General features: G+C 39.5%; 2 protein-coding genes across 3 annotated transcripts in view; both read right to left on the bottom strand.

Annotated features, from left to right (window-relative positions):
- NCAPG2 (non-SMC condensin II complex subunit G2) overlaps positions 1-2,658 on the bottom strand; it is a 51,313-nt gene extending 48,655 nt beyond the window's left edge. The window contains exons 1-2 of the mRNA XM_064445015.1: positions 2,461-2,658; positions 1,700-1,790 (exon numbers count right to left, since the gene is read on the bottom strand). Of these exons, the coding sequence (XP_064301085.1) occupies positions 1,700-1,774 (75 nt within the window). The 5' untranslated portion in view covers positions 1,775-1,790; positions 2,461-2,658. The remainder of the gene's footprint in view (positions 1-1,699; positions 1,791-2,460) is intronic.
- Positions 2,659-11,225: 8,567 nt separating this feature from the next.
- The window catches only part of ESYT2 (extended synaptotagmin 2), a 95,430-nt gene continuing 92,121 nt past the window's right edge, over positions 11,226-14,534 (bottom strand). For both annotated transcript variants that reach the window (XM_064445013.1, XM_064445014.1), the window contains one exon: positions 11,226-14,450. In XM_064445013.1, coding sequence (XP_064301083.1) covers positions 14,405-14,450 — 46 coding nt within the window. In that variant the 3' untranslated portion in view covers positions 11,226-14,404. The remainder of the gene's footprint in view (positions 14,451-14,534) is intronic.

Raw genomic sequence — 14,534 nt, 5'->3', positions numbered from 1 at the left:
AAAAAAGTTAAAAAGGAAAATTATGATGCTAGAGCACAAAATAGGTTGAAAAATCAGGGCATAAATAGAATATGAAAACTAAGGAAAGCAGTGAGGCTCTGACCACCCTTTCATCTTCTTTCTTCATTTATACATCCAGTTCTAAAGGACAGAATACACTACTACAGCCTCCTCGAGAAAAGCAGTTAAGAATTATTCAAGGAAGATCTTAAAAAGAGAATCTTCATCCCAAGATAAGACATGGTCAAACACCCTTCATCACTGAAGGTTTCAAAAGGACATGTATAAAATAACTCAGGTCTCTTAGACAAGCAAAAAGTAATCTGGATATTCATGTTCCCTTATGCTGGGAAAGCACGAAGACAGTTTTAATCAATATACTCATTATAGCCGGTGATGTACAGTTTCCAGAAATATTGGCAACAGCTGAAAACTGCTGCTAGACAACTCTTGTGAAGTGGTGATGAAAAACAAAAGGATGAAAAAACTATTTTAAATCCAAACAGACCAAGATACGTTAAAATAGATTACTGGATGAAGATGGCAGAAACAGCGTGACCAAGTTAATTAACAAGAAAACACTGCAATCACCGTACGTTATCCCAAACCAAAGAGTTTCTTGTTAAGGTGTTTAGATCTGGGGAAAACGGGAAGGACACTTGAAGCAAAGGCACCCTGTTAATAAAGTTGTCATTAAGTACAGGAGTGCAAATGAGAAAACTAGCAAAATTATTGGAAAAAGATATTCGATGATGTTTGATAGACAAACACTCCTAAGTTTATTACATAGAACATGATCCCTGTCATAGAAATCATAGGTTTAATATTAATACATCTGCTACATCAGTAAGTTAGTTCGTGCCCCTGCGGACACAGAGGTCAACTGATCCACTTACTTTAACCTGATACAGGTTATATTGGCAAAATACTGATTAGAAAGCTTAAACAACTAACCTGACAATACCATTCGTTAAGGCTAGCAAAAGAGGTTTCGGAGAAATTGTGTATATCTTTATACCAGACAGATTGAAGCTTAGTGGAAAACACCTCAATGCAAATTATTATTTCTGATTACTATGAAATATCACATATAAACAACGTGAGAATGAACTTTTAATTAGTAGATTTCAGTGGATTTGTTTTGTTCCTCCTGCTTCTCTCCACGCTGCATTTAGAGACAGCAATCCATCACATCTCTAAAACATTCAGTGATAAGAACTATCAAGTACAATTACACACAGACTAAAGAATAAGTGGACAGCCTAAACTATCAAATGAATGAAAAAACACTAGTGAAACATGCCTCTGCTATGTTTGTATATTATCTCATATTCATTACACAGCAATAAACTCTTTCATGGGCTGAAATTTTTAAAAAAATGCTTCCTCAAGATCAAATGAGTACTTGGTTTTGCCTTTTTTTTTTTTTTTACTATTATCACAGTGCTAATCGTTTATTTTTTAAAAATGTAAACTGTATGTGCAACAAGCAAATATTAAAAACTTGGTTTATAAATAGCAAAATTTCAGATTCTATAATTGGTTCAGCTATGTGCCATTTGAATTTATTTTCTTCAGCAATAATTCTAGCACGTCTGCAGGTACCAAAGAAATAGTTTCTGTCCCTATGACACAAAATTTCTGTGCTAGTAACAGAGAAGACTATATTAGTAATGCCCGTGTATCATGGCTTACTTACAGGTTTCCGAGTATAACGCAGGAAGTCTTCAATTGACTCTTTAGACACAACTTGTAAAAATGCTTTGCGTTTCATTGTGGCCTTGTTCTCCCTTGTTTTATAACCAAAGCAAAACAAATGTTAGAGGACACACTGTGTCTCGAAATAAGAACGTTTTTGGTCTTGGTGAAGAAAATATGAAGTTACATTCTTCATCTACATAGTTATAAGTAAAAAAGTATTTCCCTCTCCAAAATACTTTACCATTATCCCAATCAGTGTTCAGATTCCTAACAGCTCTAGGCTGCAGCATTTGCATGCATTCTCCTCAGTCCTTTTACTAACGAGCTCTTAAAACTGACGAACTTTTTAACAGATAATTTTATTTTTAAAAAGAACAGTGTATCCAGCACATACCCCCTATTTAGTAGCCATCACTCCCGACTAGAGCATGTACATGTACGAAAAGTACTGATGCTCCCCCCCTTGTCTCTCGTGTCCAGCGAGGACTATGGGAAACGGGCAAGGCCACTTTTTGACACCAGCTTTATTTACGCCCGTAAGCATTCCTTCCGCGCCGAGTGATTCCGGACGCGCTTCTCCCATCCCCGCCCTTAGCACACCACCTTCCCCACCCGCCGCTGCGCCCGAAGCCGCAGTACGACCCAGGGCGGGCGTCGGCGCGGGGCACCGTCCCTGGCCCGGTCGCTCGCCGGGCCACCACCAGGCCCACGGCGCGGCCCCGCAGGGCCCCGCAGGAGGAAGATGTGCGGGCCGCTTACCCAGCGCTCCCTCGGAAAGGAATCCTCACGGATCCACGGGCCGCGTTTGCGATGGCGCGGAGCTGCCTGCGCAGGGGGACCAATCCCCCCTCAGCGCGCCCCTGAGGCGCGGCCCGGCGCTGCCGCCGCTTTCGAATTCTCCCGCGGCGGCCGTTGAGCGCGCGCGCGCCGCGGAGCTCCCGGCTCTCGCGAGAGCCGGGCTCGCGCCCCCTGAGCGCAGAGCGGGAGGCGCAGGGCGGGGCCCCGGACACGGCTACGCGGCCGCGGGGGGGGGGGGGGGGGGGGGGCGGGGCTCCGTTGGCAGCGGCAGGTCCCGGTGGCTCCCAGTAGCCGCGCCCCCGCGCCGGGACCGTGTCCGAAATCCGCGTTATTCACCCCGTGATAACTACGGATTTTTAAAATGTAATCAGGAACTAGCCGCTTTCTGTTTCTTCTCAAACTTACTTCACGGCGTTCGGAAATAGTTGGACTCAGTTCCTTAAATTAAGAATCAGCTTTAGAATTCTCTATTATTCCCAGCTCCACTGGTGTGAGCCCTTCTGCAGACCACACTCCGTCAATACGCCTCGCTAAGGGCTCAATTCATCTAACCTGGTTTGGGGTGTGCAGGGGCGGAGCACTCCGCGGCGTTGCCAGCTGCTGGGCGGCGGCAGCGCCCGGCTGAACGCCGCCGCTTTGAGGCGGTGGCAGCAGCCGCCGCGCTGCCGGGCGGACGAACAGAAAACCGGCACTCGTTCCCGTCAAAGGTCCCGCCGCTGACTGGACTTTCCCGGGTTGTAATTTTTAAAACCAGAATGTAATTAAGATTTAATATTCTATATAAAAATTCACTACTTTTTAAAGTTGTATTTACGCCTTCCGCTAATATTCTCATTTTTAACATAGAAACGTCTTTAATCACCCTACCTCTCACAGTGTCGGTTTACATTCAAAATTAAGACTGGTCACATTTTCTGCCATATATATTTGGCTTCCAGACGTTTCCTGGTTTATTTTTTAAAGTTTTTGAGTAAACTGTTCACCTGGTTTTTATACAGTTTGAAGACTATAGGATGAAAAATTGTTTATTATATACTTATCCCATATAAATAATACTATTCTGTATTGCTTAAAAACTGTACGTAACAGATGACTAATGTTACTGAAAACAAAGATAAGAACTGTTTCAATTCCTGAATCAATAACTGAGTGCGTGTGAAACTTCTGAAATACCTGGATTTTAAAACAAATATGTGCCAGTCAGCAGGCGCTGTAGGCAGTGTGGGAGGATGGGTTACCTTACTTACAGGTTGTAAGTGAGATGGTCGCGCACCCAAGGCAGGAGGAGTCAGTAGCCAAAACCTCACCTCTCGAGCAGCACACCCGCGCACCTGCAGTTCGGTGCCACTCCTGGTCTCCGCCTGGAGCCAAACACACACGTACCTCTTCACATTGTGTTTCCATCTAGCCAAGTCTCCTCTGAAGCGTGAAAAAGGCAATCCAGCAACTCCCAACATCCACCTACTGGCAGCCACAGAGAGAGGTCCCGGGAGAGACTGGGCCATGAGCAGTCACTGGGAACAGCATCTGTCCTCCAGCCCCGGTCCCCATGCTGTGACAGCGGGAGGCATTGGCTGCCGGAAGAGGACTACCAAAAGGGGAGCATTTTGCTGCTCTACAGTAAAGAAGGATCAAGAATTAAGGTGGTTTCAGATCCTGTGGACTTGACTTTATTTCTTAAGTTAGGGGTTCAGCTAAGTGCAAGAAGCCTGTGAAACAGTTTGCTTGAAATAAGTTGTACGAGCAATTATCATACTTGTAGACTGGTAAAAGCAAACAAAAAAGTATGAAAACTGACATTTATACATGGCACTAATGTCTACTCTTTCTGCATATATTAAAAATCTTTGCCATTTTAGATCCAGATTGATGGATTTCTTTATCATCTCTTGTGTGGACTGAATATTTCATTAATACCTTGATTAGTCTTTTAATTAGATGCTACATTAGTCACCTGGTTACTGTTTATTTAGTCGGGCACATACCCATTTAGCAAACGAACTAAAACATATTTTAGCTTATAATCTGTGTTGCATAGCAACCACAGAATGATTTTTTTCATAGTATTGAAACTCAGAGTTGACACAGATAACAACAGACTGAGTAACACCAAATGATTCATTTTGAAGGACCGCATAGAGAAACCAGGGAGGCAGAATAGTGTTTTGTAGGTTTTTTCACGAATTGTGCAAGAACCGCAAGCTAGTAATGAAGCTACAACTCTATCTTCAGTTTCTCTAATGTTCCCCCTTTCAGGAGGACCAAATTACATGCCTCTTTTTGACATATCTGTTCATCTGCTCAAAATGATCTATACCCTGTGATAATAATCTCATATTTATTATCATTTTCCTGTCAAGTCAAGTTAAGGCAAAAATGAAAAATGGGCCCTCCACACATGGTTGCTGAGCAACAGCAAATAAAGATTTGCTTTTGTGCTGCCGCTTCATAAACTAGACTTTATTCTTGTTGGTGGCCTGTATAAGAGATCTCAATTACAAATGTCTCTCACAAGAATATCATAGTTTGGACTACCGCAAGTATTCTATTTTAACCTATATGATTCAACATTACAAGTACTTGTAAAAAATAAACAAGTAATTCCCTGAATGTCAGGTGCTTTCTTGACATTTTATTTTTCTCATAGTTCAATGTTATTTTCTAGATAATAGTTTCTGATGAGATTATTGTACACATTATCTCCTAACATGTTAGAAATGTTACTCCTATTTCTTTTCATTTCAATATATAATAAAATTTGTTATGGCTAATACAGCATCCACGAAATCTGCTCATCCTCTGAGGCAGGCTGTTAATAATTTATATGCATTCATTTCCCTTGTTTTTTTTTTATCTTCATACACTTTGATAAATAAGCCGAACAGCATGGGAGAGATGACGTTTCACACTGTTCCACTTCTCCAGATCTCCCCTTGCCTGAAGGTAATACTGCCAATCACGCCATCCTTTATTCAGAGGCAACTGTCAGTTTTCAATGGTGGTGTGATTAGACCATGAAACTGCTTATTTCCCTTAAATTATTAATATGAAACAATTTTAGAGTTTAAGAGATTAAGTAGAAAAAAACCCATTTACTTCAGAAGAAAAAAAATTATCCTTGTTAACTCGATCAAAAATAAGGAAATAAAATGCACAAGGGGAAGGAAAAGCTTTTCCGAAGAGCCACTCCCTGGAGCGGCTGTAGATGCTACTGAAGCCCTGAACTGCCGCCCTGTGGGAGTGCGCCGGTACTGCTGGGTGTCTCGCAGGTTAGTCACACCAAGATGAATTTAAGGTGTGAAAACAGTGCAAATTTATTTATTTTATTTTATTATTATGCTTTATTATAGAATAGTTGATTATTTTGGGGGTTTTTAGTATGTTCTTACTGTCATCCCTCTTTCCTTACAGGCAGCGTTCTAAATCACAGTCATTTACTCTGCTAACTATTAGTACTGTGAAAATTGAAAGATTTCCAAAATGCTATACAATGCTCACGAAAAGAAATTACAATAATAATATTTGCACAGCTAAATCCACCCCACTGTAAATATAGAGTATCATTTTTGTGATAACTACAGCAAACATTTTCTAATATAAAGTCATTAACATCTTTCAGAATATCATGTATCAATAAGTAAATGTGTAATACTAGTTTGTCAGTTAATTTCAGATGTAAAACACTCCAGTTACATCTGCCATGTCTAGATTATTTTAACCCCATTACATTTAACATTCTGAATTATTAGAGTTTTACAGGTCTTGTAAGTGTTCTGTCTCCTTTCAGCTCTCATTCTATTTCAGTCTTTACGGATAAAAGGAATTGTTTCTGAAGTACAAAAATACTGTTGTTATTAATTTTACAAGTGCTCTTAGAGGTTTCATTGTGCTAGAGAGGCGTCATCTAGATATGACACCATCTCTGTTCCATCTGTCTAGTACTAAACATTGAAAATACGATACAAATACCAGGGTGGACGTGATTTGCTTGTCCATATTAGTTTACATGCATATGTGTACATACATGCATACACACACGACAAACTCCTTTACAAGGGCTGGAGAATATACAAGCATTTACTTGCCTCTCACGTCAGGCTGGGAGGGACATGGGTGCTGCCTGTGCTCCTGATCCAGACCAGTAACCTAACCAAAGCCCGCCGTGCTTTACAGGCTGCACGTCCAGCTTCCTTCATGCAAAACTGACAAACAGGGAACTGAGTGAGTGTGGTACCAGCTCTGCGCGGTTTCAGGCTGGGGGATACGTTTGGAGTTGGGCACTTGAAAGTGCTCACAAGGTCACTGGTTCGGCCATACCTGTCAATTACTCCCGTTCTGTGCAGCAAACAGTATCACAAGACCTTGTGACAATGTGATTTGGCAAATATTTTCCAATTGTATCTTTAAACAAAGGAACATTGTTTTCTAGATTTTTTTTCTAGTAGACTCTGGTTTTTGCCCTGTTTTCCCCTGTGTTTATCATACTGCTCCATGATGGCTTTCACTGTTGTTAGATACCCTGAGTTTCGAGCCTCATGCTTGAACCAACAGCAGAAATAAATACTTAAAGCACAATGATGTTTCAAATGTGTTGGTCCAGGCCCTTCTCCATGTCTTAAACTGTAATTTCACTTCTCCCTGCCTCTGATTAGTTTCAAGTTTTTCCACTTAATCTTATTAAAGTCGTGTCAGCTCCTCGAGGGAGTTCTATAATCAACTCTAATTGCCTACGCTAGGTATCTAAGGCACGAAACACCTATGGCGAATTGCTGACAGAGGCAATTATGGTGAACGTAGAGCCTTAATCTTCCAGGAGAAATTTCATGTTTCCTCAAATCATGGACCAGCTGTTTTATTTCCCAGTGCCTCATGACTAAATGGTTTTACAAAAATATTTTGGCAAATTGAATCCAGATGTTATTAACCTCTGTATGAAACTCAATTCTTTTAGTGTCACCTGCGCCTTGGAGCAAAGGGGCAGAGCAGAGCACAGTGGGGGCCATGCCTGCTTTTCATTGCTTTTAAGCTAGAATGGCTTCAGGCTGCACTCCCAAAGATGCCTAGACTGCAGCCCACTTCATTCCTGTACAAGAAACAAAGTGCACGGGCAGCAAAACAGGCTTTGCAGAATAGGGACTAGACTACCACCTAGTGGAATATAACGGTGTCTTCAGAAAACAGAATTCGTGCAGTAATGAGTATAAATCCAAAAACTCTAAAGTCTCATTGTGAAAGACAAGATAATCAAACTAAAATGCTTTATAAAAATGTTAAAAATTAAGCATTTTTTTACATTTCCAATAATCTGAACTTGAAAAATCACATTTAAAGAAAAAAAAGACCTAGAACAAAGTTGCCAACTACTCTAAGATTTACCCCTTTTCAGAAAGCTCATCTTAGTATTTTAAACCTTCAATTCCAACTTATTTTACATGCACAGTAATTAATAATTTACCTGTTAAAACACAACCAGTGTTGCTACAACTACCATTCTGAGTCACGACCAGCCATTTCCATTAACTCATTTTCATTACCTTCATTTCATTTTCACCACCTGTATGTGAGAAGGACGGGTCTAGAGACAAAATCTCAGTTCTTCGTTTGGATGCGGTTGTCACAGTTCATCAAATGTATCCAGCTGGGCTCTGAGCTGGAAGTTACAACACAGCACCCGTTCAGTGGTTATCGAATTTACCTTCGCTCAGAGACCATTTCACGATTCATGCAAAAACAGGTAAAGGGTCTTATCAATTCGAGGTTGAAAACACTGCAACATGGTAATTCCAACTAAACTTCCAGATATCAATGAAAAACCATGCAAAATACATCAGGGATTTCAGCCTGTCAGTTGAAGTATTTCTCCCATGTTGACGTCTGGCATGGGACCGTCTTGCAGAATAGTCTTTATTAAATTATTAATCTTTGTGACATGCTTGGTAAACTCCAGCTGTCAGTCTCTGAGAGCTTGTAGAATAACACATTAGCTTGCAAATCCAACTGAAGAATAAAAAAAACACCTCACTGGAAATTCCATGCTGGAAACAACCACCATTAAACCAGTGCACCATTTTTTTATTTTAGAGATCTCATCCGTTATCCAGTGAAATAACGACCTTCATTCAGTACCTACAGATGATTGTCGCTTTGCAAGCATTATCTACATTGCAACTCAAGTTCTATGCAGAGATTAACGTATTTTTAATGCCTACACAATTTTTGCATCCTGACTTAACAAAGCTTGCAACTTCCTGCTACATGCCTCCTTTATTTGCTCAGCCAGAGTTGCTACAATCCCATCTCCGAGAGCTAGGGGTCAGGCAGCAAAATGCCCAGAAACACCTACTCACAGGCCCAAGAGGGCCCAAGAGCTCCTGTACAGTTACTTTAACACTTAAAAAAACATACTTGAGAGTCATAGAATAATTCAGGTTGGGAGGGCTCTCAGCAGTTCACCTAGTTCAACCTCCTGCTGAAAGGTCTACTTTGCTTAGATAATAAATAAATCAAATTGATCATCAGTTACACAACACATTGTTACCACGCACCTGATGAATGAAACCCCAGGCCAGCTGGGGCACTGGGACATCACAGCTTTCTTCTGTCATTTCTTGCACTGAGGCTGAGGTGCTGCATGCCCAGCTCTGAGGGCAGGTGGATTATCAAGTCCTGGCAGGAACAGACCCCGCTGTTCCCAAGCCAAGACCCACCCCTGCTACAGCTGGAGTGTGAAAGGTTGGAATCTTGCCTCACTTTGTCCATCCTTGAACCTGTTTCTATACAGATCTTAAAGGGAAGAATGATCACTATTGGCCCGTAATTCCTTTGCAGTAAAGTTTATGGCTACTTAGGACTCAAACAACAGGGGAAGACACGTTGGCTTCACTTCAATGGCATCTCAGGAAATAGATCACAGAATCACAGGTTGGAAGGGACTGATATGTGGCAGCCTGCTCAAATTGGACTCCACTGTAGGTGACTGGCAAGAAACATTTCCTGCAGACGGTAAGAACAGAGAGCATCACCTCTATCACATGAACACAGATTAGAGAACATTCCTCACGGAGCTGCCATCTAATCTGGCACCGAAATTCACTGCATTACACTGAAAGAAATACAAGTGTATTTTTCACTTCAGCTGCTTTGCGTTTTTCAAATAATGGATTTCAGAAGGTGGTTGAGAATATTGTTGGGAGCCTGACAGTTAGCCTGAGAACTCAGTAGGAGAGCATACAGTGATACAATCAGACACTTTGTTAAGATGTATAAAAACACCAGTTGTGATTAAATAGCCCTACTCCTTCAGCACCCAGCTACAGCCAGGAACATGCCTGGGACTGTCTCAAGTTTTGGTTTTTTCTACCAAATATCAAAGGTAGCACCCAATATTCAGAGTTTGGGGGAGAATATAAATAAACTGATTGAAACAGAAACCTCATGGGAAACCAATTTTGTATTCAGCTTTTAGCTGAGAAAATACCTAAATTAACCATATTGGTAACTGTGTTGACAAACACTGCTCTTAGGTGGAGACTGGATGAACTAAACGATGGCCCAAAAGAGTTTAAAAATTACAGCAAATATTAACAAAAGGTCTAGGCTTGGCTGAGCCCATCAAATTAATACCAAATCCATCCAGAGGCATCTTGCACAATTATTTCTGCTCTCCAACAAGATCTTGTGAATACACAGGCAGCATTTTTGGCAAGTGCTGATCCAGTTACCACCTGTCTTGTGGGACTGAATGAAGGCTTGATTTTGATCCAAGACTGGAAAACAGAGACACCTGAGCAGTACTGGCACTGCCAGGAAGCGTGCCATCCAGAAACACCGTGCCACGAGGGGGTGATGAAGATGGGCATGCTTTTACTTGGCTTTAGCCGCCTTCCCATGGATTAGGAGAAGCCCTTTATTCTGCTAAAAAAGGAAGATATCTCCTCTAGGAAAAAAGAAAAACAACAAAACAACCCTGGCCATAGATTTGTGTTTACTATCAATAAAGATTATCCAGTGGAGTCCCTTCTAAATGTGATAGTGACTGGGTGATGAACTTCTGCAGCTTTTGTTTATGGCTGATGAAAACTGACTGACTATCAGGAATTCAGCCAAGTTGTAGCTGTTTAAGAAAAAAGGTATCATAATTAATTATGGTATTATAATTAATTAAAAATTAATGCAAACAGCATAATTTCTGAGTTTTTTTTTTCTGTATTAGAGGATCCAATATCCCTTTCCTTATTTATGTAGTACGCAGCTGTACTTTCTATCAGAATCTGCCTTAACAAGCAGGTGGAAGGATACACCGAAACCTGCTGGTTCTAAATCCAAAGCAATTACGTGCAGTTCTAGGTCCTTTTGAAATGTAATTCGTGACAATTGATGAGTAAGTGCTAGAATCGTGGCAATTTGTTCAACTGATCATTTTAAGAGAAAAATGTTTTAGATACTTAAGTTGAACAAAGGACCTACTAATTCTTATGGCTGAATCGGTTCCAGACCAACAAGCAAGGAGCTCACCCATGAAGTCCCGTCCTGTACTTCTCCCTCCACTTTCTCTCATGTAAGACCCCAAAATCTGCCCACACACCTTACAGCAAGGCTACCTGGGTTAAAGTAGTCAGCATACAGGGCCATTTTAAAAATTCACCCATCAAATTACTAATTAGGACAGTGATATGCAAAAGATGGGAAAAGGGAATGTGTGTGTGTAAAGGGAAGCAAGACGCCGATTTCCATATGAACCATTTATTGAATAAATACATGCATCATAATGTAGAATTACATGAGCAGAAAAGGCAATCTGTACAAAATTGATTACCCTTTGTTCTCATTTCAACTCTCACCATTTGCTGCAGCTCTGATAAAGGATTCAAGATAGAAACTGAAAATTCCTTTAATCCAAATCCAAGTGATATGCATGCTGATTTGAGTTCAGGTTATACCACTGCTATAATAAAGAAAGCTGGTTTTCTTGTCAGTGAAGCAGAGTAATTCTAAAAACAGTTTCAACAGTAGAGAACGTGTTGACGCATACAGGTAACAAAGCTTATTTTTAGCCATTTCTTAAACATCTTCATATGTCCCTATTTTAAGGCACAGGATAAACAAGAACTACATGAAAAACTATCAGTTGATATTGAATACATTGACTTGATAATGAGGTGCAATTTTTGCCCGGAAGAAAAATTAGGTTTGTCCTTCCTAATTCCATATAAATGGAACAATCAGAATTTAATAACTATGAGTGGTTTGTTTCCACTACTGAAAGAATCAATCTCACCTAGGCAGTCATATTCTGATCCAAATTCACTCAAGAGAATATTTCTGAAGAATCTGGCATCCAGGACTGATTACAGTCAATAGGAATTACTGAATTACAATGACAACTCTATCTCTTAATTTTAGATTCGTAAATGGGAACTGGGCTCTCTTAAGAACCTAGCCTTATTTTTAGGTTGTAAGCTATTTTGGAAACCTGTCCTATATATTTTATTCAGTTACTCACTTTGCGCGCTCATCTCACATTTACCCAAACACAGCATTCTTTTCCTCCTCGAGACTTCAGAAGACAAAATGTGCACTTTTTTGCTTAGATGCAGTCTTTGAACATCCATCCCCAGGCTTCACTTAAGACTTGAAACACCTAATCAGTCTAACAGCCCATTTCCTGGCTATGGGTCAAACTCAGGGGAGTCACTGGCCAAGGAGTACAGCAGAAGTCCTTTTACCTCAGGCTGAACCAAGGCAAAAGCCGATTATGCTGAGCTGCTGCACTTGGAGCTCCTTTATTTAGATCAGCTTTCCCTTTCTGCATTTTCATTGCATTAACAATAATTCTCTGCCTTTCCATTCTTAACATTTTAATGGAGAACTAGCAAAGAAAATCTCTTTTGTAATATATTACATTTTATATGAACAGATGAGCGTGAGTGTACATATATAGATACTCATACATTCCAATATAGAGTGAAGCCCTCAAATGGAAATGATTTTTTCCAAGGAACCTCCCTCTATTGCCCAGTCCATCAGAAAGTAACAGCAGCAGAATTTACATTGTAAGTTAGTTTGCTAAAATTGCGTGGTATGAAATGTAGCAATAAGAAGGCCAGCACTGTACAGAGGTGTATGTGTGTGTGTGTCACACACATCTGTGACAAATGGTCATGTTAAACCGAATGTAGACGAACTGAAACGAGGCAATTCTTAAACTTGAAAAAGACAAAAAGCTACATCTATGGTAGGCACTTTGGTACATCTAGTAATGTAGGCATATTCTACATCTAGATTTAAGGTTCTGTCAGTAATCTTACAATAAAGCTAATTTCAGGAGTTTATTATTTTTTAAATATTCTTTAAAATTCTTTCTTGGCTGAGAGACCATTCTAGAATCCTAACTAAATAATATATTTTGTCTGTGTAATTGCATACTTACCCAAGAATGAGGGCGTTGGCTCTGAAAGAGCAGAACTGTTCTCTTGGATTCTTAATGCACATTTTTATAACAGTCTGAGAGAACTTACCAGAAAAAGAAAAATCAATTCTGAATACAAAAAAAAATTCCTGTAATTCGTAAGATTAGAGTTAAGAGCTCAGCTGTTCAGGCTGATACTCTCCCCTCAGCTCTCAACAGTGTACTTTTATCAGTTTGTGCTAAGTGTATTGCTGCTGTAGTCTTGCAGCAGACTGTGGCGATGCTTCAGTAGAGTGCCATTATTTCTCAAGAAACCTGGTGGACCACTGAAGTGCATTTTCTTCATGCACCAAACACACTAAGTAGCAATGAAGCAACTGTAAAGACAGTCAGTTTCAACTCAGTTTCACACTTACTTTCTGATGGGTTTTCCATTTTAGTATTACAGAAGGTATAGCATAATATACTATTTAGCAGAGTATTGTATAATAAAAATAACATGTCTTGTACGTATGCCTACTATATGAAATTACATTGCAAGCTGATTTGTATACCTTTTAAATCAGTGAAACAAGGTAGTAAGGACGGTTCTAAGTAGTTGGAGATTGTCTTGTTTACAATACAGAAAAAACCCATTTCCTTATACCTTCAAAAAGGTCACATCTGGTACTATGAAGTACAGGAATAAATAACAAAATCTGAGCAAACCTGTATAGTAAAACTGTACTGTTTGTCATGTTTACTCCATTAAATGAAAATGAAAACTCAGATTTAGAAACTGTGATTCATGGACCTCATTCTCTATTTATACAATACTTATAGAACTTTCATTTTTGTTTATAATATTCTATAGTATGTTTTTCCAATAATACATTTATATATAAATATTAAAATGTTAATGTTTTGTACATTTTAAGCTAGCCACACTGGGCCAGAAACACAATAAAGTAAAAATGCTTTTCTGCAGTTTGTTTTTGAAGAATATCACAAAATGATTAAGACCATTGTGCTGCAAAGACAAAAGAGATTCATCTGAAGAAATTAACATGCATTTAGAAGAAAATATCTATATCCTTTATCTAATCTTCTGAATTCAAACCAGCATGAAAGAATTATAAAAAAATAGTATATATTTACATGGTATGGTATATCTTGGTGAGATATAAAACAAGGCAGGAAAACAGAACACCATCTTCTCACTTTCTAATAGGTACAGCTGTCATAACGATCAATTTAAACACAAAAGGTTACTTTACTGTACTATTGCACATTACAGTAACACATTAAACTGTTCAGCAAATTAAAATACAAAGTTTAACAATGAGAAAAGCTATGTCTACATAAAATGACCAAGTGTTATAAAATTATTGGGGATGTCTGTAAGAACTAAATCAGTAAAGCTATAAAAATAATATTGGTACATCTGTGAGAACAACGCTTTAAAAATATATAAAGGTTGGCAAAAGTATGTGTGGGGAATTCCCAGTATCCATGGGCCTAACTTGCACCCTGTGGCCTTGTACCATCTTCTGTTAAATCATACCTGAAAATAATAAAAAAAAAACCCAAAGGGTTGGTTTTTCTGTTGTTTTTTTTCCCCACATTTAGCATGTATTATTAAAACTAT

This window comes from Phalacrocorax carbo, chromosome 2 (assembly GCF_963921805.1).
Source record: "Phalacrocorax carbo chromosome 2, bPhaCar2.1, whole genome shotgun sequence".
Lineage (NCBI taxonomy): Eukaryota > Metazoa > Chordata > Aves > Suliformes > Phalacrocoracidae > Phalacrocorax > Phalacrocorax carbo.
This window is presented reverse-complemented; position numbering and strand designations above follow the sequence as displayed.